General features: G+C 47.6%; 1 protein-coding gene across 1 annotated transcript; it reads right to left on the bottom strand.

Moving 5' to 3' along the window:
• Window positions 1-1679: 1679 nt before the first annotated feature.
• On the bottom strand, window positions 1680-3228 carry GADD45G (growth arrest and DNA damage inducible gamma). The gene is made up of 4 exons (XM_004048235.5): window positions 3063-3228; window positions 2704-2805; window positions 2357-2570; window positions 1680-2268 (listed from the first exon to the last, which is right to left on the bottom strand). The coding sequence occupies exons 1-4, from the start codon at window positions 3113-3115 to the stop codon at window positions 2158-2160; spliced, it is 480 nt and encodes a 159-aa protein (XP_004048283.1). The 5' UTR covers window positions 3116-3228; the 3' UTR covers window positions 1680-2157.
• Between the last annotated feature and the right edge of the window lie 23258 nt (window positions 3229-26486).

Genomic DNA, 26486 nt, shown 5'->3' with positions numbered 1-26486 from the left:
GTTGTTGGAAGTACTAAATGCAATTATGTGTTTATAAACACTGGACATTTTATTATCTGCCCTCTGAGTTAGTTCATGTTAATAGCATTAAACACCTGTTCATCAAAGAAAAGAAAAAGTTTAGCACAACTTTTGGGCATGGCACTGTGTCCCATCATGCATTTATTCACCTGAAAATTCTCCTAGCCCTTTGGGATTCCAACAGGTGGCCTCATAGCAAGCTCTAATCAAAAAGCCAAGGACTTACAACCTCATGTTCTACAAGTGTCGCTTGGCCAAGAGGAGGGTCTGCCTACCTGCTCTGTGCAATGTTCTGCTGAATTTACTCATTTAAGGGTCCATTTTAAAGTAATCAAGTCCACTTTGTGTTTACAATAGCATGTTCTGGTCATTTTGCCGGAACGCAGACTGGTAGACAGGCCCACCCCAAGACTACCTCAATAAGAAAACCTTAAGATTTCAAGCAGCAAATAGGTAAAATAGTAATGAAAATTGGGCACAAATACAACTGAATTTTTTATCTAGGCTTCTGTCCCATTGAGGAGTAGATGTTTTTAGGAGCTGATAAATGGAAAACAAGGACGCTTTCATTACAAGAAGAGTAATTCGGTACAGTTTTCCTGTTGCCTCAAGAATCCTCCTGTAATTTGGACGGAATTTTAGGACGTGGCACTCAACGAGGTAAATCAGCCACCCCAAGCACTGAAGACAGCACATCATGCCTCCTTTGCCCAGAAGGCTCAGCCTGCTTGGCAGCCTAGCTGACAGCACAAGGGTCCCACATGTATTTCCCCTGCTGAAAGCAGCTAGTTAGACACAGAACGAACTCAAGGCATATTGGTCTCATAAAAAAGATTGATTTGATCAGGACATTTCCCCCTAGTTCCTTTTTAAAGAAAGTCTTGGCTTAAAATATTTAATTTTTTTTTTCCTATGAGTCTTTAAACGGAATTGTGAATAGCAGCAATCCTCGTAACTCTGATGTGGGCAGAGAACACTGAAAATAGTAGATAGCAGATGCCAGGCCCCCTCAGAATTGCTCATGCCTATTTATATAGATGCTGCCTTCCAATTTTTTCTCAGATCTTCCAAGTTCTATCACAGCCATGACAAAGTAATGACTCATACTTAAATGTAGTCATCAATGTCATATTTGGTATTAGTACCTTTGTAGCATTGCTTTGTGTCAGAGCATTTAAGAGGAAAAAGTCCCCAAGAGCAGGAGCAGTCTGCCACCATCCTCAGGGACCACAAAGGGCAGGGCCTGCAGAAGGCAATGCTCATTGTGCAGGAAAGCCTGAGGCCTCCTGCAAGCTGTTCAGATAAGCAGCTGTAGGAGGGAGGGGGAGGAGGGCCAAGGAGGGGGAGGGGAGGCAGAGGTCACTGTTATCGTCTTGGAAGGCAAGACTTCAGCTGCTGCACTGTCTTATCTCAAGTATGCTCCTGTTTTGCAAGTTTAAAATCTTCCCAAAAGGAGAAAAGTAGGAGCCAGGCTCAAGTTCTACCCTAGCACTGGGCAGCATGCCCTCCCTCTGCCAGAGGGGAGGAGCCTGTCATTCTTGCCCGACAGGAAGACGGAACAGGTGCCATCAGTTCCACGGAGTTCCAGCAATCCTCTGAAACCCTGCACACCACCTCCCCCGACACAAAGATCCCCTACCCTCAATAAAGAGCATAAGTTTGTTTCAAAAAGTTTATTGTAAAATTCAAAGCTTCAACAGCAGCATCCTTTAAAAAACGAAGCATTGCCCGGATCCGTTTTGAAAAAGCAGCGCAGTCGGCTAAGTCCTTCACGCTCCTGCAACTGTACCAAGTCCAGGGCGCCGCTCCTTCCTGCCGAGCGCAGGCTGCTGAGTCACGCCTGCCCGGCCAGTCTGTCCTTCCTGGCCCTGAGGCCAACGTCCTAGCCTAGGCCTTCCTGGGCGAGCAGCCGCTCCAGACACTTGCAGAGTCCTCAGCTCAGACCAGCCTGGCCCTGCCGCCACCGGGCCCCTCCTCGGGAGGCCGCGCCTCCTCGCTCTCCAGGCGCCCCCCCCCCGCCTGCCAGTCTCCACGCCGCACTCGGGCACCCTCGGAGGGCCCCTCCACAGAGCCAGCCGCGCTCTAGGCGCCCCGGGGCGTCACCACGTCGATCAGACCAAGGTCCCCGCCGGGCTGTCACTCGGGGAGGGTGATGCTGGGCACCCAGTCGTTAACGCTGCGGCTCTCCTCGCAAAACAGGCTGAGCTTCTCCAAGGCGGGATCCTTCCAGGCGTCCTCGTTGGGGTTCTGCGGAGAGAGAGCAGGGTCAGCCTGGCTGGCCGCGGGCCGAGGCGGGAACAACACTGGGGCGGGGACAGGACGGGACTGTACTCACCGAAATAAGGATGCAGTGCAGGTCGCCCGGCGCACCCGCCTCCTCGCCGGCGCCCACGATAGCCGCCAGCCGCTGCACATCGCCCACGCGCACTATGTCGATGTCGTTCTCGCAGCAGAAAGCCTGGATCAGCGTAAAATGGATCTGCAGCGCGATGTCGCCCTCGTCCTCCTCATCCGCAGCCAACACACAGAAGGTCACATTGTCGGGGTCCCTGCGAGGGCAAGGCGGGGACCTAGGTCAGAACCGGCGAGCCGAGTTCTCCCGCCGCCACCCCTCCCATCCGCCAGTCTCCTCGCCATTCACCCCCGCCCCTGTCTCCCAGCCTGGGCCGCGTCTACACTTACACGTTCAGGACTTTGGCTGACTCGTAGACGCCGGCAGTGAGGCAGCCCTGACGCTGCGCCGACAGCAGCAACTCGTGCAGCGCTTTCCCGGCACCCTGCATCCTGCGGAGGAGCCAGCGCAGTGAGCGGGAGCCGGCCGGGGGGCGCGGCGGAGCCCCCAGCCCCGGCCACCGGCACGCACCCTTGGCTCCCCAACTCCAACCACACTCCAATCCCGGCTCAGCGCCTGCACCCCGGCTCTCCAACCGGGATCTGGCGCCCGCACCCCCGCGCTCCGCTCCTACCCCGCGGATTCCCACCCTGGAAAACCCTGACGGTCGCCGACCGACCAGCGGCTTTCTCAGCGCCCTGAAACCCACCTGGCTGTGCTTTCCGGAACTGTGTCCTGGCCGCGGACTTCTTCCAGAGTCATAGTGCGATCAACCAGCAGCTAGTTATCCACAAGCGGAGAGCGCGGAGGGGACGCGGGCGAACACACTGACAGCCAGCGCTCAGCACGGCGCGCCCACCACCAGCGAGTGCGCCCCGACTACGCTGCGCGCCCTTATATAGGCTGGTGGGTGCGGCGCCGCCAGCTGGCGCGAGGCTGCGCGCCTATTGGCCGGCACCCGCTTTCTGATGTAAATGAGGCGGCGAGCCAGCGGCTCGTGCCAGAAGGCCACGTGGGGAGGGGTGCGGGGGATGACAATGCCTCAAATCTGCCGCTTTTGTTGGGGTGTTACCAGGCAGACTGGAGCCTGCAGATTTCATCTCGCCTGGCTTTTTTTTTTTTTGAAGTCCTTAAAAGGAAAAAGTAAAAAAAAAAAAAAAAGAAAAAACTCAACCCACAAAAACCTTGTTTGCTTATATGATGCTGCAATTTGCGAAAAGCACGTTTATAGAAGCAAAAGGAATTTTTTTTGCATTTCTTATTGCTACCTTTCTATTTGTTTTTCTTTAATTTGAAGTCTATGAGACTGTTGCATTGGAGCCAGAAATTAAGGTAAAAACAGGTAGCGCCAGTTAGAGGCTTGCAAAAGGCAGTGGGCACAGCCCCCTGCAGCTGACCACTAGCGTCCCGAGCGCGCTGGTGATGCCTGCCAGGCATACTCAATGTGTACATTGAGCCGTCTCTGGAAGATCCCACCCCACCTCCCCGCCCTTGGCCGAGCGCGGCGGGGCGCCGGAGAGGGGGGCGGGCGGGGGCGAGCAGATTGCGGCCGGCGCACGCCGCTCGTTTGCATTTCTATGGAGGGCGCACAATAGCAGAGGTCTGGCGTGTGGCGGTTTGCTGTAGGGACAATCGAGGCTTTCTCTTCATAGCAACACTGTCCACCTGCCGCCGGGTGGGGTAGGCAGGCCCCCGCCGCGCGTGGGGGTCGCCGGGCTGCCTGGCGCGTGGGGTCGACGCTGAGTGCCACTCCGTGGTCCCTGAGTGCGCGCCCCCAGTACTGGCCCTGCTACATGTAATTCCCTTCCATCCGTTCCTCGCACGGGTGCCGAACAGCCAAGCGAGTTGGGAAGGACGGAGAGCTGCTGTGCAGTCTTCGCGGCTGGACGCCCTCTGGCCGGGACCCCGCGGCTGCAGACCCTGGAGCTTAGGAAATGCAGCTCGGAATCTTTCCCGGGGCGCCATCTGCAGGCAGGTTAAAAAGATCCTGAACCCCTTTTGTCCTCCCCTCCCCCCAACACACACACCCTTGCATTGGCCTGGCGCGGGAGAAGGGCGGTGGAGAGGGACGGCCACCGAGCTGCCCGGCCGGGCCCAGTGAGCCCTGTCCAAGCTGCGCATAAATAGAACCCGAGTAAGGGCTGCAAAACGCATTCAGGTGGGGCTGCAGTTACCCTGGGGAGTAGAGGTCAAAAGGAAATTCCCATCCAGTACTGATGGAGTAAGAGCCCCTACGTCTTATGCCATGTTGAAATATTTTAATTACTTAAATGCGCATATGTAAAAAGCCTTTTTTCCGGCAATGGAATAAGTCTGGAAGAGATCTTGGGAGAGTTTAATAGGCTAGAGGTTGCTGCCGTTTGACCATACACGCTGGCACTTTCAGAGGATTCACCCACTGAGCACCTTCTGTGCTACGTGAAAAGGCGCGCTGGGGGGACACCTCATTGCTTCCTTTTTTTGGGTGAGGCGTTGGAGACTGGCCGGGACAGTGGCGGGCCGGGTGGATTGGATGGAAACCCGGGCCCTGCCGCAAGACTGGGGCGATAATGGGAAAGTAAACAACGCCGTGGCTTTGTTCCTTTCATTCAGGCTCTCTTCAGGTGGATGGTGAATGTACAAGGTACTTCTGAATTTGTTATGGGGAAGTTTTCATTCCGCGCTTGCAGGCAGGCACTTCTGCCAAGGTGAGAAGCTGGCGTCTTGCGCCCCCCAGCGGCTTCCTGGCAGAGGAGAGCTGCAAAAGCCCGGCCCTTCCCGGATTCTAAGAATGAAGAGCTTGCTCTCCTAGCATTTCTGAATTCCAGAGGTGTCTCCTGAGGACGGGGGGAGAGGGGAGGGGGAAGCGGAGCCAGGCGGCATTATGCCCCGTTTGTTCGCTAGTTTCTTTTCTTTCTTGATGTATAAAATGATGATATGCCTTGATTGGATAAAATATGTTAATTTTAAGTGATTGGAATATAGGTATTACTCTTTTAAAACTATTAAACTTTTCTTTTCTTTTCTTTTCTTTTCTTTTTTGAGACGGAGTCTCGCTCTGTTGCCCAGGTTGGAGTGCGGTGGCACGATCTCGGCTCACTGCAACCTCCGCCTCCCGGGTTCAAGCGATCCTTCTGCTTCAGCCTCCCGAGTAGCTGGGACTACAGGTGCGCCACCACGCCGGGCTAATTTTTGTATTTTTAGTAGAAACGGAGTTTCACCATGTTGGCCAGGCTGGTCTCAAACTCCTGACCTCGTGATCCACCCACCTCGGCCTCCCAAAGTGCTGGGATTACAGGCATGAGCAACCGCACCCGGCCTACTATTAAACATTTCTTAAAATGTATTAGTCCCAGGTCCCCAGGACATGCTGGAAATAAGATTTACTTAACATGCTAGCACCCACCTCTCCAATTTATGGCACTAAAAATCTACCTACATGCCAGGCCAGAGAAAACAAAGGCTAGGCCTGAAGCCTCAGCCCCTCCTCCGAGAGGAAGGCCACTAATGAATACTCCCGGCTTCGGGTTGGGGGTGGGTGCATTTCCAGTCCCTCCTGAGCTAGCCTGGACCAGAAGAGATGATTGACGACCCCTGGGGCTGTTCTACTCTGCTCACATTTTTAAAGTATTCAATTTCAGGAAACTGCCTTTTTGACATATGAGACAGCCTCACTTTGCTTTGTTAGGTCAGTCCCAATGGCCCCAAAGCCCCCATCTCAATTGGGAAGAACCATTTTGTCTGCAGGCAAAGGTGGCCTTCCAGCAGACCCACCACCACCCTTCAGTTCAGACACATGCTGAAGCTTCTGGGCCTGGGATGCCCCTGTGTTGAGGAGTGGGCAATGCCCACTAGAAGTTTGAGGATCCAGAATATCCCACTACACGGCTTTGTGGCCACAGCTCTCCCAAATTGCATGCAGCAAGGGACTTGGCCTGCTCTGTGCTTCAGGTCACAGGTGGCTGAGATGTTGTCCTGAGCTTCCTGTGACTGCACCCCTAAACCTTCCCCTAAATCTCAATAATGCAGTTGATGGTGACTTACTTAAAGGGATATCCTCAGAGATGCTCTATTTTAAAACCATTTTGAAAATGTTTATAGTTGAACTGTTTTTATTAACACATTCTCTGAAATGTGCTTCTCATTCTTTCATGGCTTGACTAGGTCATTGATGGGCAGACGTCTTTCATTTGGGTACAGAAGGAAATGAGCTTTAAGTAAGCAGTAAGCTTTATGAGATATTCTTTGTTGTATTTTCACAAGTTACTTATCTGTGGAGAGTGCACAACATTGTTATTAAATAGCAGGTGTATGCCCTTATCCTACCCAAACAATGTGCCAGAATCCACGACCAGCCAGCCAGAGGCAGTGGGATGCAAAGCTGGCTGTACACCAGCCCCATGCAGACTGAAGGTGGGATTTCTTTGGCCTATGAGGCGTCTTAGGCAAAGTCAAATTCACTGCCACTTTTCAAAGTTAGCTGCATTCATATAAACATCTGGATTTCTAGCTTCTCCTGGAAAATGGGTAGATTTGGCCATGATGTGCCTAGAGTCCCCTCCCCACCTTGGTAACCTTCAGCAGGGGTCGGGGGCACTGGGATCCCGCATTGGGCACTGCTCTCCCATTCACCTCAATCCCCACCAGACTGCAGCTGAGGACACCTGGCTGCTTTGTTCATTTACATCACCTTCCTGTCACCTGCAGACATTTGCGCTTACAATCAAGAAACTGAAGTTTGAAGCACAAAATAAAGGGGCCAAGTTCCTAAAGATGAAGCCAAAAAGGTTAAGCATCATTTGTGTCTCAGCTTGTGCAGGACAGTGTCCTGTGTCAGCACAGGGCTCTTGGAGCACTCTGGGCTGGCCCGTTTCCAAAAGGTTTCATGTTGCCCTCACTATTCTCCCTAGTCCAGCCCCTTCTCAGGCCAGAACAAGTCTCCTCGGGGGTCCTCTGTTGGGTTTTCTTTGGTCCAAAAAAGCTCTTGAATGATAGGGGGCAGCAGCAACTCAGTGACAATACTACATTAACTCAAAAGGAAGCCAAGTTTTCATGCAGGACACATAAAAGCTATTACTTAAAACCCAGCAGGTGCATCTCAGATGCCTTCCAACATGTGAAGGACACCATTGCATTGGCTCTCACCACCACCATGCCCTCCTCCTTACCCAGGGTGAAGCATGGATCTGCATATGGGGAGGCTTCAGAGGACAACTGAGACAAGAAACAGGAAGCTGAGAAAGGAGGACACCTCCCACACACACACCTAGCAAAAGTTGGACATTTCTGGTCAGTCATCCTTATGCAAAGACTTTCTGGAAGGAGCAGTTATTCTTGGGTGAGCACTTATGTAGCATGAAAGAGGTTAACATTAGCCCAGGGAAATCCCTCAAAGTAATTGAGGGGGAAGGATACATTATTTATGCATTTGTTCCCTTCTCTATCGACAGTAAGAAATGATTCATGGCACCTGTCACAGTCCTAGGTAGTGACAGACACCAGCCTGCACTGTAGCTGAAAACCCCTGAGGAGCTACAGATGTGCAGTCTTCCCATCTTGACTACATGCCCAAGTCTTCTGAACCTTAGTTTCCCAACCTAGGAAATAAAAATTGTGCCCTTTACCCCTCATGAACCTTACTGGGGTCTTATAAGATTGCTCCTGGTTGCCGTTTGGCCTACAGATGGGTTTAATTTGGTGGACAGTGTCCCGAAAGACTTACAAATTCAGATCTGACTTGTTCATTTGTGTAGGGGAGAGTTGGTGGCACACATCCTCTCTGTCACTGTAAGTATGTTCCAAATGTCACATTAGGCCCGCTGGCACGTGTAAGCCCTGTCTGGCATTTGCCTGGTCCCTGCAGGCATTTGGGTTGGCAGTAAACTTTCTTTTCTAACAGATTTCTGGAAATGTTTACATGTAGCATATAATAGAATAATAGAACCACAGAACTTCCACAGTAAAGCCTTCCTTCTTTTATGTTCCAAAAGCTAAAAGGTACTAACAACCTCCAAAAGGCACTATGACATTGGAGTTTAAACTTTGTGGAGCAGGACTCAAAGCTGGGCTTGGCTGCTTGCTAACTTTGACCTTGAGCAAAGAGTTAGCAGATGATTTAAAGTGTAAGGTAGAAAGAATTCATGCTTGTTAGCCCATTAAATACCCGTTAATTAAGCTCTCCAAAAACGCCATTCAAAAATGCATATGACAATCAAATATTTATTGCAATGTTTCTTAAAATAGTGAAAAATTAGAAAACATTATAGGGGGCTAGTGTTAAATCATGGTGTAACCAGAAATGAAACATTACGCAACCATAAAAAGGAGTTGTGAAGAGTAGTTCCCGGCATGATATAATGTAAAAAAAGCAAAATACGAAATTGTGCAATTCTAATTTTGCAAAAACTTTCAGCGTACACGACCATCACTATATAAAGTCACGAAGTAGGAATGGTGATTGTATCTTGGAGTGATGAGATTATAAGTGATTTTTAATTTTCTTCACTATGCTTTACTGCAATTAAACATTCTACAATTCAATTTTATTTAACAAAAATATATAAAACTTCTCAAATGGAGTAACTTCAGTACCAGACATCCTCAACCTGACTGCTCTGGAGGTTATTGTGCAGAGCAATCTTTGACCATATGGTCACAGATCCAGAAGCCAGACGTCTGTGGGGCTTTGCTCCTGAGACTGTGACCTTTGATTCCTGCACTCCTCCTCTTGCCATCTGACGCCGGTCTCTGCCTGTGACTGAGTGAAAATCGTCATAACTGTACTCGGAGGTTAACTCTGGCATGACTGGGATGGAATCCCAGGCAACATGCTGGAGGCAGGAAAGAAGGCCAGCCGGCAAGTCAGAACCAAACACCCTGGACGGCACCTTTCCTTACACATGCAGTTCACAGGAGCCTTGGGGATCCTCTGCGCATGCTGAGGCAAGCAGCAATGGAAGAAATTATCTTCCACTCCCTTCTTGTTGAAAATGTCTGCTTTCCAGAAATGAATTACAGTAATAGATTATGAAAATTGTTTCCACTGCCTACATAACACAGCAGGGAATTCTAAAATTTCAAAGCATGTAATATACTCAACCTGTGCTTGAGACTGTAGGGTATGATTTAATTTTTCAGTGTTTGAATTTTGTCTGTTTGAGAAGGGTGGGGCACTCCTTGAGTACACTATTAGTAGTATTGTTGTTATTTTATTTACTAGACTTTTCCAGGACTTGCTGTGCACCAAGCACTGTTCCAAGCACTTTGAAAACATCGTTTAATTCTCATAACAAACTCGTTATGTAGGTGCTATTATCACCATTTTAGGCGTGAGGAATCTTGGGCACAGAGAGGTTGAACAACTTGCTGAAGGTCACACAGCCAGGGGGTGGCAAAGCTGGGTGTTCTGAGCTCCTCTCCGAAGCAAGAGGGAACAGATGAACTTCACTGTGAAACCATTTCTCCAGCCTTTAGAACAAACCATTTGACCACCAAGGACAAGGAGAGCATCCAGGTGAAAATGAGGTTTCAAAACTATTTTTGGTTCTCCTCAGGAACCCTGAATCCAACAGTGCCTGTCCCAATGTCATGGTTGCAGGGTGACATCTTGCGGTCAAAGAGAATATCGCTTCCAGCCCTAAAAAGTAGCTTCTAACACCTCAGCTGGCCTAAACCCTTCCAGGCCTGCAAGCGCTGCCCCGTAAGCGTGTTTCTGGTGAGCCCATGCATGGGCTGTCATCACACATTAAGGTTAATATCCAGATGCAGCAGACCCTGGTAACAGTGGGCTCAGACCCCACTGTGCCACAGCTGGGCAGCCCCCGAGAAGTCAGGCCGGCTCAGAGGATGGTGCAGTAGTGTTTGGTAGTCACAGAGCAGTGTGAACCACCATCAACAAGGAAAAGAGACCCCACCGTCAGGGAGCGTTCCTGTGTCAGCTGTAATACCCATGCCCACTTCACAGATAGGAGTACTCAGTTTCAGGGAGTTTAATGACATGCCCAAGGTCACACAGCCAATGGTGGAGCTGGGATTCTAGCCAGCATGTGCCAGGCCTCCAGCCTCAGGTTCACTGGGCCACACCACAGGCAGAACATTGGCTTACAGCTAAACAGCTACCCTGGGGCACAGCCTCCGGTGCAACTCAGCTGTGCTTGGGAGGATCAGTCAGGGTGTATACCCTGCTTTTCTTACAAAATCAGGAATTCTCTGAATCTCCCATGGTCTTCAGTTCTGAATTCCCCTCATCAGCCACACAATGTGAAGTGTATAGGTTATTTTTTCTTACTCACAAACCCACAGGCAAATTTAAACTTGGGAGGGACCTGCAAGGTGACTTCCTCCAAAACTCTGCCTAATTTACCAATCTCTTCAGCAACACCCGACATGAACAGCCTGCCACGGGTGAAATCCCATATGCGGCATGACATCCACCCCAGGGAAGGTGAGTCCCACTTGCTGGTGCATTTCCCATGCACCCAACACCTCCCAGCGTTGCCCTCTCAAAAGGAACAGGAATCGCAGCTCCTTCATCTCCAAAGCATGCAGGTGCACCCTGAAGATGCCCATAGACCTCTGCTGCCCAGTGCATCCAGGGCCAGCGGCCTCAGCTTCCCCTGGGAGCTAATTAGCCTCACGGAATCAGAATCTGCCTTTTAACAAGAGCCCAGGGTAATGCATGCATGCATGCACATAAGTGTGTGGTCGTTCATTCGCCAAAAGGTGCAAGGTATAGGGTGGATGGGAGGCACTGTTTCAGAATCTAAGGGGCAGGATGGTGTGAGGCCCCCACAGGAAGCCGCTGTCAGGCAAGGGCAGATGTGAGAAATATAGACTAGTTGCAGAACCTTGAGGCTTATCACGGTCATGGCCACTCTTCAGATTACCTCTGAATCTCAGAACCGGTGAGGGGGCAGACTGCTCACGAGCCCTCGGGTCTGCTCTCTGATGATCCACAGTAATGGCGTTTTGACTTTGCATAGGGACTCCCAGCCAGAGACTGCATTCCTAGTCTCCCTTGCTGCATGGGGTGGTCTTGGGCCCCAGTTCCTCTACATCCCTTGCTCAAACAGAAGTTTGTAGCTGGCCATCTAGCTTCCTTCTCCTCCTTGCTGTTGTGACTCAATTATGCAGTCACAAGGGAAGGGGTCTGGGGTCCTGCATGGCTGTGTGGAGCCGAGCCTCCTTGCTAGCCTGTACACTCCACACTGTTGTGTTCAGTAGACAAGACACAATCTTCTGTCTTAAGCCTCTGTATTTTGGAGGTATTTTTAAATTTTTTTAATTTTGACAAAGTTTCAAACATAGGAAAATTATAGAAATAGTAAAACAAAGTATTCCCGTGTACCTTTCACCCAGATTCCCCCATTTTACTATATTTGTTTCAGCTTTGTCTCTCTCCTTCAAGTATATATATTATTTTCCGAACCATTTGAGAGTAAGATACAGACATGATGCCTCTTTTCCATTAAATGCTTCAATGTGTATTTCCTAAAAACAAGAATATTATCCTAAATCTATCAACTGTAGTAAAATGATGAAATTCAGGAAATTAATATTGATATAATTACCTAATCTACAAACCATACTGAGATTTTTGTCAGTTGTTTCAGTGATGTCCTCTGTAGCAAAAGAAAGTCCAGGATCACAGGTCCATTCAGTAGTCACGTCTCTGTCATCTCCCTGAATCCAAAACCGTTCCTGAGTTTTGCTTTGTGACAGTAACATTTCATGGCATTGATATCTTTTTAATATTTCAGGCCTGTTATGTTACAGACTCCTCTCCACCTCCACCCCGCACAGTGCTGGGGTTTGGCTAGCTTATCTGCTGTTTCCTCCTGATTCAATTCAGGTGATAAACCATTAACTGGACCATCACAGTGGTGATGCTGTGTCCTTCTTGGTGTGTCATATCAGGATCATGTGCTTTGATTTGTCTTCTGGTTCTTGATTGTCATGGGGTGTCCTCTGGTTATTGATTGCCATGGGATGATGATCATTTGACCAAGATGGTGTCTGCCAGGTTTTCCAGCCTAAAGTCGCTATTCTGCCCTTTGGAATCAGTGAGTGTGTTTTGCAGGAGGATGTCGGAGGTCATCAGAGCAGGGTGTCTGTGGTCACTAGTGTATGTGCTCAGTTAGCACTGGAGAAAACTCAGCAGCAAACCCAGGCTCTTTCGCTTATCAGGAGCTGTTGAGCATATATATTCACATCCTTCCCTGATATTTTGAATAGATGGGAAATTTTTACTAGTTCCCCTGAATCCACATTAAACTGTAATATTAATTTTTTTAAAAACAGCCCGGAAGAGAACCTGGATGGTGCATTTCCATTTTACTGAAGAATCTACTATAAGAAATAGTTCATGGCCGAGAGGACAGTGGGCTGCTCTATTCACTCTCGGTTTCCATGACAGATGACCCAGTTCAGGGTTGTTGAACCAGACGGCTCCACCCAGCCTTCCCCTTGTCTTCTCAGGCTGGATCCCACCGCTCTTGCACTTCCCCAGGATAATTGATTTAAGTAGCCATCCTACCTGGAGAGACTCACCCTCCTCATGGAGGTATGTGCGTCCCAGCCCCTGCCTTGCTCTAGGATGCAACAGGCACTAAGTTCAATGAGGAAGAGGATGGCAACCCTGTCAGAGCAGGTGTCATGGACCCATGCAGCTCCCCCATCCTCTCCTTTGCCCAGCTCCATCCATCTCTGCTATTTTCCAGCTCGCCTCTGCTCCTGCTGGCCCCTGGCTTTGAGCAACTCCCTGCCCCACCCTTCAGCACCTACCAGGAGGCCACCACCAGGCCGCCTAGGGCCAATATGCCCTAAGGGGAGAGTCTTGGATCACCCAGGTGCTTCCTGCCTCTTTCCTCTCCTGTACAGTGGTGGTAACAACCTTCATCACAAGGATGTCCTGCCAGGCCTTTGAGTTGCTTACAGGGCCTTGGATCAGCCTCTTACACTGTACCCATGTGAAGGGGGCTGGATGAGCAAGGACAGTGTCTGCCTCATTCCAGCTGGGAATGAATCCCCTCTGTACAAAGAGACAAAGATCCCTGCTTCAAGGGTCTGGGGACCACTGGCAAATGACAGGGCAGACCCAGGAAAGGGAAGGAGGAAAGATGGAAAGAGGTGGATGCGGCAAGGAGAAGGACCTGCTGGGCCACAGTGGGGGTGGACCTGGCCACACCAGCACTGTGTCAGGCTCTCAGCTGGTGCCAGGCAGTCTCTAAATAAGAGAGTGGGTAAACGGAATCAATTCTAGCAGGGAAGGAGGTAGAATATTTTCTCCAACATATGTCGTAAATATGCAATGTGACAAGACTTCCTCACTCCGTTTATGTCAGAAAATGTATATGGACATCTCCCTTTATAACTAATATGGAGCAATGCAGAGAGACCTACTGCTCTCCCTGATGGGTACTGCTCACTCCAGCACCTGGTGACAGAAAGGGTACCAGAGCTGGTAAAAGTGGCCCCAGCATTGTTAGGACACCGCTTAGCAGGCCACTCTTACACAGACGTGGCCAGAGGTGCCAATTCCCTAACTATTAGTCTATGTAGACTATCTCAAATGAAGCCTCTTCTCAAAATTCTGCAGAAAGAGGTCACATCACCTAAGGATTTCTTGAAATGTAAACTGGATTTTTCACCCAGCACTTTGCACTGAGCACTTTACCAACAACAGGCCTGGACCTCATCATTTCACCCACAAACTCTGGCAGGGGAGAAGTGGTCACTCTGGACACAGGCTCTGGACAGCAGGCAAGACCCAAGGCCTCAAGCAGAAGCCTCTCCTCCCTCCAAAGCCACCCTAGAGGGAAACATTGATGCTCCACCTGCCAACCTCCATCCCCTCCAGGGCAAAGACCAGTCCGGTGAGCTACTCCCCCTGCTGGTGATGTTTGTGTGCCGCTGTAGCAATGCAGAGCATGTCAGCCTGGCAGGAGACCTGGGCCACGCCAGCCCTCACAGCACAATATGTCCAGGTTCAGGAGCTGGCTATTACTCTGCTCCACGCCCCGCTGGCTCGGCAGTACAGAGACACATTTGCCCTCCAGAGCGCGGTCTCATCTGAGACCCGCCCCTCATAACCCAGAAGCCCAGGGAGTCTGCAGAGATCCACGAGTCCAAGAGCCTGCTGAGAGCCAGCCTCCGAAAAAGTTCAATGTTCACTGAATTGCGGCCTCTGCGTGGCCTCGGCCCCTGCCAAGCTCACAGCTTCCAAGATTACAGCTCTCCCCTGCTTCCAAGATGTAAGAGTACTGGGCTCCTGGAAGACTCAATTTCTGAGCGTGTCTGCCCCAGCTAAACTCTGCACACATCCCAGGAGCATTGTGTGCCCCTGAGCAGTCCTCGCTGGTTTTCACTAAGGGCCAGCTCTCATGTATTTGTGGGAAAGAAGGACAGGCCGACTCAATGCAGTTCAACCTCTGCCACAAGCATTAGTTGAGCGCCTACTGTGTGCAAGACAGTGAGCTGGGGCTGAGGATCGAGCAGTAGACTGGGTTCTGACCTCAGGAAGCCCATAGTCTGGTGGGGCATCTCCCAACCTTGCCGGACATTAGGCATTCTCCCTCTTCATGTGTACCCCTGACAGGAGTGCCGCAGAGCCCCAGAGACAAAGCCACAGAAGGGAGTAGGGAAGAGTCTGGAAGATGCCTAAGGCATTGGGTGAGGGGCAGCCCACAGCTCATGTAAACACAAGCTCACAAAGCTTGGAATGTGACCTCGTGGGGTCTAGTAGGGAATGCAAGAGTGAGGAAGGCTGGTCTCGCCTGCAGACTCCAAAAACCACAAGGGGGCGGGGGACAGATGCAGTCCTGGAGCAGCTTCTCAGACTGATGCCTGGTAGAGCCCCACTCCAGGGCAGAAGGGATGAAGCCAAAGAGTGTTTCATTTTTAAATAGATCTGGAAAATGCTGGATTGAAAGATGTCTAATTCATTACCGAAGGACTTACCAAGGCTTCCATTATATCCAAGTATGCCTTGAATCTCCAAGAGCAAGGTTTGGGCATGCCACAGATATCAAACATTTGACCACAAAACTCTTTGTTGGGGACCATAAAACAAGGATGCTATGGAACACAGTTGGGGACACAGCTCCCAAGTAGCTCCCAGCCCTAGCACTGCATCGGGGTTGGGTTCACATAGAGCAGTTGTTCTCAAAATATGGTCCCCTCACCTGGGAACTCCCTAGAAATGCACATTCTTAGCCCCACTCGACCACCTGAACCCTGGGACCCAGCGATCTGTATTATAGCAAACTCTGCAGGCTCTAGTCGGAGGCCCACTGCAGTGGGGTAACAGGACACTAGCTATGACACCTGACCCCTGCCCCACTTCACGCTGGGTGCAATTCTATGCTTTCGTGACCCAACTCCACTCCTGCCTGAGCAGTGAAGCTTCTCTGCCTGACGCCCCCTCCTTCCACACTCCAGCAGGAAGACTGCCTCTCCCAGTTTCCAAGACTCTCACATATACCTATTATCATCCTGTTGCCACGCTTTTATGATTTGGTGATTGTCTGCCTTCTGTCATAGAGCAGGGTGGGGTCCTCAGTCCTTGACTCTGAACACTCTCATGCACATGGAGCTTCGGGGCCACCATGCTGGGCTTGGAAGCAGTCTCCATGTCTCTTGGCAAGGGTGGGACAGTGGAAGGATGACATTAGCATAGGCATCCCCCAGAATGAGAACAGAGAGCAGAACTCAACCGGGGGGTGTGGGACCCAGAGAAGGAAGAGGTGAATTCCAAGTGGGCAGCCTGGAGGAGGATGTAGGGAGAAGGTGTACAGGCAGGGTCTCGAAGGAGGAAGAAGAGCTTAAGGAACAAATGTGAACCAGCAAGCATGCACCCACACTGCCATGTGCTGGGCCTGCTGCACAACTGACCAGGGCCCTATAGGGGACAGACACACAGGGCCAGATGGGAGACCTATAGGGTGCCATGGAGGCAAAGAAACAAGGCCACCCAGGATGGCTCCCAGAGAAAGGACCTCATAACTGTGATTGGAGAAGGAGAGAGTTCTCCAAAAACAACAACAAAAAAAGAGAAAATGGAACGTTAGAGGAGCTTTCCTAGAGCCGCTAGTTGCAACCCTAGCCCTGCTGGAGTGGGCACCAAGGGGTTGTGCAGCCAGGTGTCTGGATACCAGGTCCCCAGTGCCACTTGCTTCCCTCACCCTGTTCATCCCCACCAGTAGGGCCCTTCACTCTCTGGGGGAGGGCTGCCTAGGCACAGAGGCTTCCCTCTGGTGTCAGGATAACTGAGGTCAGCTGAGCAGATGGGCTCAGCTAGCCCACACTGCAGCCGGACCGAAGGACAGGGTGGGTCTGTGGCAGAGGCTTGTGCTGTAGTCAGAGCCCAGAGCAGAGCCGGCTTTGTCCCAGCCCACAGGGGACACAGATGTCGCCCCCTGCATGTCCGGGCACATGCTCTGATGGAACTTTTATTGCTGGAAATTGGGCCAAACTAAGCATAAATAATGCGATGACCCCTGGCAAGCCGCTTTTGTGGCAGCTGCTCGGGTCATGCCGAGGCAACGATCTGAGGCTGAGGCCGAGGCCAGCTGCTGCCCAATGCAGCCCCTGCCCCCTGGCTTGTAATCACCCCTGGGCTCAGCTAACAGGGGCAGTGAGAGGGGAGAGGGGGTTACATTTTGCAGGCTTCATGGATGTTAAAGACAGAGTCCTGTTTGGCACCTTCTTGATGGTTTCTTTTTTTTTTTTTTTTTTGAGACGGAGTCTCGCTCTGTCACCCAGGCTGGTGTACTGCAACTTCCACCTCCCGGGTTCAAGTGATTCTCCTGCCTGAGCCTCCCAAGTAGCAGGGACTACAGGCACCCGCCACCACTCCAGGCTAATTTTTGTATTTTTAGTAGAGACAAGGTTTCACCATGTTGGCCAGGCTGTCTCGAACTCCTCACCTTGTGATCCGCCCCCCTCGGCCTCCCAAAGTGCTGGGGATTACAGGCCTGAGCCACCACACCCGGCCCTGATGGTTTCTTAAATACTAGAAGGTTTCAACTGGGGACAAGGGGTCTTCCCACCCTGGAATTGTGTGGCCCATTTATGAAGTCTTCTTGTAACTCAAGGGGTACAATAGTTTTAAAAAGTCTCCCATGATTTTGAATATGCACATATACAATTTCAAACAGTAGCATTAACTCAAAATTCCAGAAGCACATTGGAAGCACCAATTCTACCCCGATGCCCACAGACTTACTTGGACTGGCCACGCCCATCTGTTTGCATCAAGGCAGAGAAAAGATTTAAAGAAGGAGTGGGAGGTCTCACCCCAACCTGTGTGGAGGCCTCTGTAGCCAGCACCTTGCACTCAGCTACCAGCTCAGCTTGGGTGGATCTTAGGATCCAGTCCAAGTTAGCAGACAAAGCCTCTCTGGCAATGGTACAACTACCCACCCAAGCGGGATTTAGGATGCATATAGACATAACAGCCTATATTTCTGGGAACTACAGAAAAGATAAGAGATCAATTTTAAAGTGCACATTCTAGGTCATCTATAAAAACATGAAAACACTCCAGAAGCAGCAAAACAGTTTTCACCATGCATGAACCACACACACCTGACTCTAGTATCTACCTGTCCTTAATTCAATTTCCCCCAACCCCACCACTAAGGTCTTCCTACCCCTTAGGGGCCAGAAATAGCTGCTAGCCAGGGACCCCACCTCCTGATCAGTCTATGGTTTGTGGCCGGACCAGGTGGGTTTGGCCTCATCTCTTTGGTGGGGGGCATCTGGACCTCCCATTTTGTCAACTGTCCCATGAACAGCACCCAGCTGTGGCTGCATACAAAAACTGTACATCACATCACAGGATCCATACTACCGGACTATTGAAAAGTGACGTCATGTCACATCCTTCTTCCTTGAACCACTAAAAGGTTTGTGATTGTTCACCTGAATCCGTTCTGGAACAAAGGTCCCCCTGAGTTGAAAAGGCCTTTTTGTGATGCTGTTTCCTTTTTGAGTGCTATAGAAAACACTGAAACATTCAATAATAAAAATAACATCAACTGAGCACTTCTGTATCAGGCGCTGTGCAGACACTTCTCATTTAATTTTCACAACAGCCCTATGGGGCAGCACACCTATTATTACCACTCCAGCTAATGTGGACACAGGTTACCAGAGGTTAGGTTAGGTAATTTGCCCAAGGTCCCAGCAAATATGAGTCAGGAAAGAACACTGGTGCTTTGACTCCTGAGTCCACACGCTTAATCACGTTGGAGTATTGCCAAATACTCCAAAATCTTAAATTCTTTTTTTTTTTTTTTTTTTTTTTTTGAGACGGAGTGTTGCTCTGTCACCAGGCTGGAGTGCAGTGGCACGATCTCGGCTCACTGCTACCTCCACCTCCCGCGTTCAAGCGATTCCCCTGCCTCAGCCTCCCAAGTAGCTGGGACTACAGGCACATGCCACCACGCCCTGCTAATTTTTTTGTATTTTAGTAGAGACGGGGTTTCACCATGTTGGCCAGGATGGTCTCGATCTCCTGACTTCCTAAAGTGTTGGGATTACAGGCGTGAGCCACTGCACCCAGTCAATCTTAAATTCTTAAAGGTAGAAGGACCCTTCTGAATATGTAGCAAAGAAATGACAAAAACTGGTGCATCAGTGCCTCCATCAGTGAGAGGAAAGGACTTTCTGCTGGAACAAGCTGAGCTAACATCACAGTGACCTGAAGACAATGGGGTTTGTTTCTCTCACCACAGTTCTGAGGCCAGCAGTCCAGGTGGGCCTGTGCAGGTGCCCAGATACAGGACCCCTCCTGGGTCATTGCCCTTCATTCCCAGTTTGAGATACTTTGTTACAGCAGCCTTGGGAGACCCTAAAGGACTTAATGGTCACTTTAAAACACATCCAGAATTTCTTGACATGGTTTCCAATGAAAGAGGGAGCCAAGTTCCTCTCCCCTTAAACGCATGACTTGCATCTGAGAATGCAGTGAGAGTGATGCCACCTGCTCTCTGAGGCCAGGTCGTAAAGGAGACATCCTGGCTCTCTCAGGATCTTGCCTAAGATCCAGTCGCCATGTTCTGAGGAAGCCCAGGCTACATGTTCTGGCCAATGGCTCAGCTCAAGTCCCAGCTGAAAGCCAGCTTCGACCACCAGACATGAACGTAGAGAAGCCTGGAAATGACTTGGCCATGGTAATGGCTGCGCAGGAGGGATTCTAAGAGGGAGCTGCCCAGCCAAGCCCAGAGTTGGCAGAGGTCCTGAGCAAATCACAGCTGTAGGCGTGGGGATGTCTGTCACGCAGCAGTGGAGAGCTGAAGCCCCCCTGGGGTTCTGGAAGGGAAGAGACTGTGGAAGGAAGACAGAAGTACCTGGTAGTCCCACTGGGCGATGCAACTTCAAAATTAAAAATGATAATGAAAATAATAATTAATAATTAAATAAACCAAATAAGAATTGTGATTTAAAATAAATATAGTTTAATTAAAAATATTTTAAGTATTTGGTGGAATTCCCCGTGAGGCCACCTGGGCCTGGAGTTTTCTTTCTGGAAAGGTTTTTAACTCCAAATTCCACATTTTTCATCAATATGCAGTGATTCAGTTATCTATTTCCCCTTCCGTAAGATTTAGTCATTGTGTCCTTTAGGAAATTGTCCATTGTTTTAAGTTTGAAGTTTATGGACTAAATTTGTTCATCATATTTTGTTGGTGCCCCTTTAACATCTGTACAATCAGTAGTGATGTCATCTCTGTCCTTCTGGATGTGATCATTGGTAGGTTTTTTTCATGGTCAATCTGGCTAAAGGTTTATCAATTTTACTTCTCTCTTCAAAGAATCAGCTTCTAGCTGGGCATGATGGTTTGTACCTGTAGTCCCAGATATAGAGGAGGCTGAGGCAGGAGGATGGCTTGAGCCCAGGAGTTCAAATTCAGCCCGGGAAACAGAGCAAGACCCCATCTCAAATAAATCGATTGATTGTCCCTATGATCATCTCCCTATTTCATTTATTTATCCTATGTTCTTTACTCTTTACTTTCTTCTGCATATTTGGGGTCTTTTTGTTCTCTCTCTTTTGTTTTTTTTTTTTTTGAGACAGTCTTGCTCTGTCGCCAGGCTGGAGTGCGGTGGCATGATCTCGGCTCACTGCAATCTCTGCCTCCCGGGTTCAAGCGATTCTCCCTCCCAAGTAGCTAGGACTACAGGTGCCCGCCACCATGCCTGGCTAATTTTTGTATTTTTAGTAGAGATGGGGTTTCACTATGTTGGCCAGGATGGTCTCGATCTCTTGACCTTGTGATCCACCTGCCTTGGCCTCCCAAAGTGCTGGGATTACAGGCGTGAGCCACCGCGCCCGGCCTATTTTTTCTTTTTTTAATGTGAAAGCTGAGATCATCAATTTAGAACCTTTGTTTTCTAATATATGTGTTTAGTGATACAATTTCTCTGTAAGCACTGTTTTAGCAGCATGCCACAAATTTTGATATTTCTTTTCATTCAGTCCAAAATGATTCCTAATTTCCCTTTTGATTTCTTCTTCAGCCCATGAGGCATATAGAAGTGTTCATTTCCAAAATTTAGAAATTTTGTCTATAGCCGTATCACCCTGAATGTGCTGCATCTCACCCAAAATATTTAGAGACTTCCCAGAGATCTCTTGTTATTGTTTTCTAATTTAATCCCATTGTGGCTAAAGAACATTTTATGGTTTGAATCCCTTTAAACGTATTGACACTTGTTGTATAGTCGGAACTATGGTCTGTCTTGGTAAATTTTCCATATGAACTTGAAAAGAATGTGTTTGTGGGGCACGATGGCTCACGCCTATAATCCCAGCACTTTGAAAGGCCGAGGCAGGTGGATCATGAGGTCAGGAGTTCGAGACCAGCCTGGCCAACATAGTGAAACCCTGTCTCTACTAAAAATACAAAAAATTAGCCGTGCATGGTGGTAGGCACCTGTAATCCCAGCTACTCGGAAAGCTGAGGCAGGAGAATCGCTTGAACCCAGGAGGCGGAGGTTGCAGTGAGCATAGATCGCGCCATTGCACTCCAACCCGGGCGGCGACAGTGCGAGACTCTGACTCAAAAAAAAAAAAAAAGAAAAGAAAAAGAAAAAAAAGTGTTCTGCTGTCGTTGGGTGGATGTTCTGTCAATTAAAGGAAATTGGTTGATAGAATTGTTCAAATCTCCTGTATCTTCACTGAACTTCTGCCTAATTATCCTATCAATCATTTGAAAGAGGTTGTTGAACTCTTCAAATCCAATTGTGGATTTGCTTATGTCTCCATGAAGTTCTTCGGGTTTTTGCTTCTTATATTTTGAAGCTCTATTATTATACACAAAAATGTTTAGGATTGTTGTGTCTCCTTGGTGATTGACCCCTTCTTCACTGTGAAATTTTTCCTGGCCACATGCCTTGCTTTGAAAGCTATGTTTTTTGTTAACAGAGCCACTCCAGCATTGTTTGGATTAGTGTAAACACAGTATATCTTTCCTTGTCTTTTACATTTAAAACATTTATGTTTATATATTTAAAGTATGTTTCTTTTAGGCAGAAAATAGACATATGTCTTGTTTTTTTTTAATCCAATCTGACAATCTGCCTTTTCTTTTCTTTTTTTTTTTTCTTTTATTTTAGATTCAAGGGTACATGTACAAGTTTGTTACCTGGGTATATTTCATGATGCTGAGGTTTGGGGTATGAATGACACCATCACCAAGACACTGAACATAGTACCCAATAGTTAGTTTTTCAACCCTTGCCCCTGTCCCACCCTCTAGTAGTCCCCATTGCCTATTTTTCCCATCTTTATGTCCACAAGTACCCAATATTTAGCTTCCACTTCTAAGCGAGAACATGCAATCTTTGGTTTTCTGTTTCTGTATTAATTTGCTTAGGATAACGGCCTCCGGCTGCATCCATGTTTCTGCAAAGGACATTATTTTGTTCTGTTTCATGGCTGCATAGTATTCCATGGTATATACGTACCACATTTTATTTATCCAGTCCACCATTGACGAGCACCTGTGTTGATTCCATGTCTTTGCTATTGTGAATAGTGCTGAGATGAACATGCAAGCACATGTGCCTTTTTAGTAGAATGATTTATTTTCTTTGGGATATATATCCAGTAATGGGATTGCTGGGCCAAACAGTAGCTCTGTTTTCTTTGAGGAGAAATCTCCAAACTTCTTTTCACAGTGACTGAACTACTTTACATTCCTACCAACGTGTATGAGAATGCCCTTTTCTCTGCAGCCTCCACAGCATCTGTGATTTTTTTACTTTTTAACAATAGCCATTCTCACTGGTACGAGATGGTATCTGATTGTGGTTTTGATTTGCATTTCTCTGATGATTAGTGATGTGGCTGGGCCACTTATCTGTCTTCTTTTGAGAAGTGTCTGTTAATGTCTTTGCCCATTTTCAAATAAGGTTATTTTGGTTTTGCTTGTTGAATTAAGTTCCTTATAGATATTAGACCTTGGTTGGATGCAGAGTTTGGCAATTTTTTCTCCCATTCCATAGTTGTCTGTTTATTCTGTTGATAATTTCTTTTTCTTTTTCTTTTTTTTTTTTGTTTGAGATGGAGTCTTGCACTGTTGCCCAGGCTGGAGTGCAGTGGTGCAATCTTGGCTCACTGCAGCCTCTGCCTCCCAGGTTCAAGCAATTCTCCTGCTTCAGCCTCTCAAGTAGCTGGGATTACAGGCACCTGCCACCATGCCTAGTTAATTTTTTTTTTTTTTTGTATTTTTAGTAGAGACGGGGTTTCACTATGTTGGCCAGGCTGGTCTTGAACTCCTGACCTCACTAGCCACCTGCCTCAGCCTCCCACAGTGCTGGGATTACAGGCGTGAGCCACCACAACTGGCAGATAATTTCTTTTGCTGTGCAGAAGCTCTTTAGTTTGATTAGGTCCCCCTTGTCAGTTTTTGGTTTTGTTGCAATTGCTCTTGGGGACTTAGCCATAAATTCTTTGACAGACAGTATTTCCTAGGTTGAGAAGGGTATTGTCCAGGTTTTCTTCTAGGATTTTTATAGTTTGAGGTCTTACATCTAAATCTTTAATCCCTCTTTAATCCCTCTTTAATCTTAATCTAAATCCCTCTTTAATCTTAATTTTTGTATATGGTGAAAGTTAGCTTTGTATATTTTATATAGGGGTCCAGTTTCATTCTTCTGCATATTTTATATAGGAGTCCAGTTTCTTTCCTTATATGTGGGTCCAGTTTCATTCTCTGCATTCTTCCAGTACCATGCTGTGTTGGTTACTGTAGCCTTGTAGTATAGTTTGAAGTTGGGTAATATGATGCCTCTGGCTTTGTTCTTTTTGCTTTGGATTGCTGTAGGTATTCGGGCTCTTTTTTGATTCCATGTGAATTTTAGAAGAGTTTTTTCTAGTTCTATGAAAAATGATGTTGGTTTGATAGGAATAGCATTGAATCTGTAGATTGCTTTGGGCAGTGTAGCCATTTAAATGATATTGATTCTTCCAATCCATGAGCATGAGCGTGGAATGTTTTTCCATTTGTTTTTGTCATCTGTTGTTTCTTTCTGCAGTGTTTTGTAGTTCTCCTTGTAGAGATCTTTCACCTCCTTGGTTAGATATATTCTTGAGTATTTTTTGTTTGTGTGCCTATTGTAAATAGAATTGCATTCTTGATTTTCCTCTCAGCTTGAATGTTACTGGTTTATAGTAATGCTATTGATTTTTGTACATTAATTTTGTATCCTGAAACTTTGCATAAGTCATTTATCAGCTTTAGCAGCCTTTTGGTGGAGTCTAGGGTTTTCTAGGTGTAGAATTATATAACCCATGAAGAGAGATAGTTTGGCTTCTTCTTTTCCTATTTGGAGGCCTTTTATTTCTTTCTCTTGCCTGATTGCTCTTGCTAGTGTTTCTAGTACTATGATAAATAGAATCTGCCTTTTCATTGGCTTGTTTAGACCACGTACATTTAATGGGGTTATTGCTATGATTAGGTTTAAATTTATTGTGTACTATTTGTTTTCTATTTGCCCCAAGTTCTTTATTTCCATTTTCACTTTTTGCTGCCTTCTTCTGGATTAATTAGTTGGATTCCCTTCTTTTTCAGCTTTGTTGTTGTTGTGTTGTTGTGTTGTTGTTGTTGTTATTGTTTTAGTGATTGCCATAGGGTTTATAGTATCTGTCTTCAACCTATTAGTCTTTCTTCAAGTGATATTATACCACTGCATGTATTCTGTAAGAGCCATAAGATAATATACTTCCATTTCTCTCATCCAGGGCTTTATGCTATATTTGTCACACATTTTACTCATACATACATTATAAATCCTACACTGCCCTATCATTTTTGTTTATACAATTACTTTTAAGGAAATTTAAATCATAGGAAAAAGGTCTTAGAGTTGCTATAAAGTGACCTTAGCTCTTCAGTTCTCAGATCCAGTTTCCCATCTGGGGTCATTTTCCTTCTGCCTCAAAGACTTCTTTTAACATTTTTGGCAGTGTCATTCTGCTGGTCAGAACTGTCTTGCTTTTGTATGTCTGATAACGTGTGTATTTCACCTTCAGTTTTGAAGGATGTTTTCTCTGGGCATGGAATTCTAGGTTGATGGTCTGGGTTTTGCTCTGCGCTTTAAAGGGGCAGCTCCGCCATGTTCTCTCGTGTCCTTCCCAGTGAGAAATCTGCACTTGTTCTGCATCTGTTCCTTTGTGTTGCTGCTCTGGTTGCTTTTAAGATTAGATTATGATGTGCCTTGATTCATTTTCTTCATTTTTCTTGTGTTTGGGTTTTATCGAACTTTATGGAGTGGTAGATTTATACTCTTCATCAAATTTGGATATTTTTCAGTCATAATCTCTTTAGATAGTCTGTCTATCTACATGGATGTCTTTAGATAGTCTGTCCATCTACTATAGTCATGTCCATATACCTGGCAATCATGTATAGTTGTCCCATAGTCCAGTGATGCTTTTTAGTTTCTTACCCAAATTTTAGTCTTTTTTCTTTCTTCCTCTAGCTTTTTGAACATAAGAAATACAATTACAATAACCATCCTAATGCTCTTATCTGCTGATTCCAACATCAGCATCAATTTTGGGTCAGATTCAGTTGATTGATTATTCTTTTCATTTGGGGTTAAGTTTCACAGGCTTGGTGATTTTCTATTCAATGTCAAAAATGTCCGGCTGGGCGCAATGGCTCACGCCTCTAATTCGAGCACTTTGGGAGGTTGAGGTGGGTGGATCACAAGGTCATGAGTTCAAGACCAGCCTGGCCAAAATGGTGAAACCCCATCTCTACTAAAAATACAAAAATTAGCCGGGTGTGGTGGCTGGCACCTGTAATCCCAGCTACTCGGGAGGCTGAGGCAGAGAATTGCTTGAACCCGGGAGGCAGAGGTTGCAGTGAGCCAAGATCACACCACTGCACTCCAGCCTGGGTGACAAAGCAAGACTCCATCTTGAAAAAAAAGAAATCCATTTTACCTCATTGGATACTACATTATTTCTGTATTCCTACAAATACTTTTTTAACTTTGCTCTAGGAGGCAGTTAAGATTCTTAGAAACAGTTCAATGCTTTCAGGTCTTGTTTTAAGATTTGTTATTTGAATCCAGAGCAGATTGAAGTCTAGGGCTAACAATCCCCCACCACTGGGGCAAGGTCCTTCTGCGTACCATCCCCGGTGCCCCACGGATTCTGTCTTTTTCCAGCCTGGCTGGTGGGAGCAGGCACTATTCCCAGCCCTGTGTGAGTTCCCAGTACTGCTCCCTCTAATCCTTTGTGTGGGTTTCTCCCCAGCCCTGGGTAGCTTCCACGTACACATTCATTGATCAACACTCTACTGAATACTGAAGGGGGTCCTCCGAAGATCTCTGGGCTTCTCTCTCTGCACAGCTCTCTCTGCAGTGGTGCCCTGCCCTGGGAAGACCAGCTGCCTTGGACTTCCCAGATGCCCAGCTCCCCTTTCTCAGCCCCAGCAGTGTGCCAGGTTCCAACACGAGCCTCCCTTTATGCCGGAGCCTGGAAACTCTTTTCAGGCAGCCCGTTGGAAACTGCGGGACTATTCTCATTTGTTTCTTGGCTCTCTCAGGGATCACTGTCCTTCCCTGTCTCATGTCCAACATCATGAAAACTATTATTTCATATATAGTTGTCTGGTTTTTTAGTTATTTCAAGTGG

Source organism: Gorilla gorilla, chromosome 13 (assembly GCF_029281585.2).
Source record: "Gorilla gorilla gorilla isolate KB3781 chromosome 13, NHGRI_mGorGor1-v2.1_pri, whole genome shotgun sequence".
Taxonomy (NCBI): domain Eukaryota; kingdom Metazoa; phylum Chordata; class Mammalia; order Primates; family Hominidae; genus Gorilla; species Gorilla gorilla.
This window is presented reverse-complemented; position numbering and strand designations above follow the sequence as displayed.

Bases quoted from the DNA above. Each gene is read 5' to 3' on its own strand.
- GADD45G (XM_004048235.5), bottom strand. From the start codon at position 3,115: ATGACTCTGGAAGAAGTCCGCGGCCAGGACACAGTTCCGGAAAGCACA. The intron at 2,571-2,703 runs GTAAGTGTAGAC...TTGCCCTCGCAG, and splicing joins TCAGCCAAAGTCCTGAACGT to GGACCCCGACAATGTGACCT. The intron at 2,269-2,356 runs GTGAGTACAGTC...CTCTCTCCGCAG, and splicing joins TGCACTGCATCCTTATTTCG to AACCCCAACGAGGACGCCTG.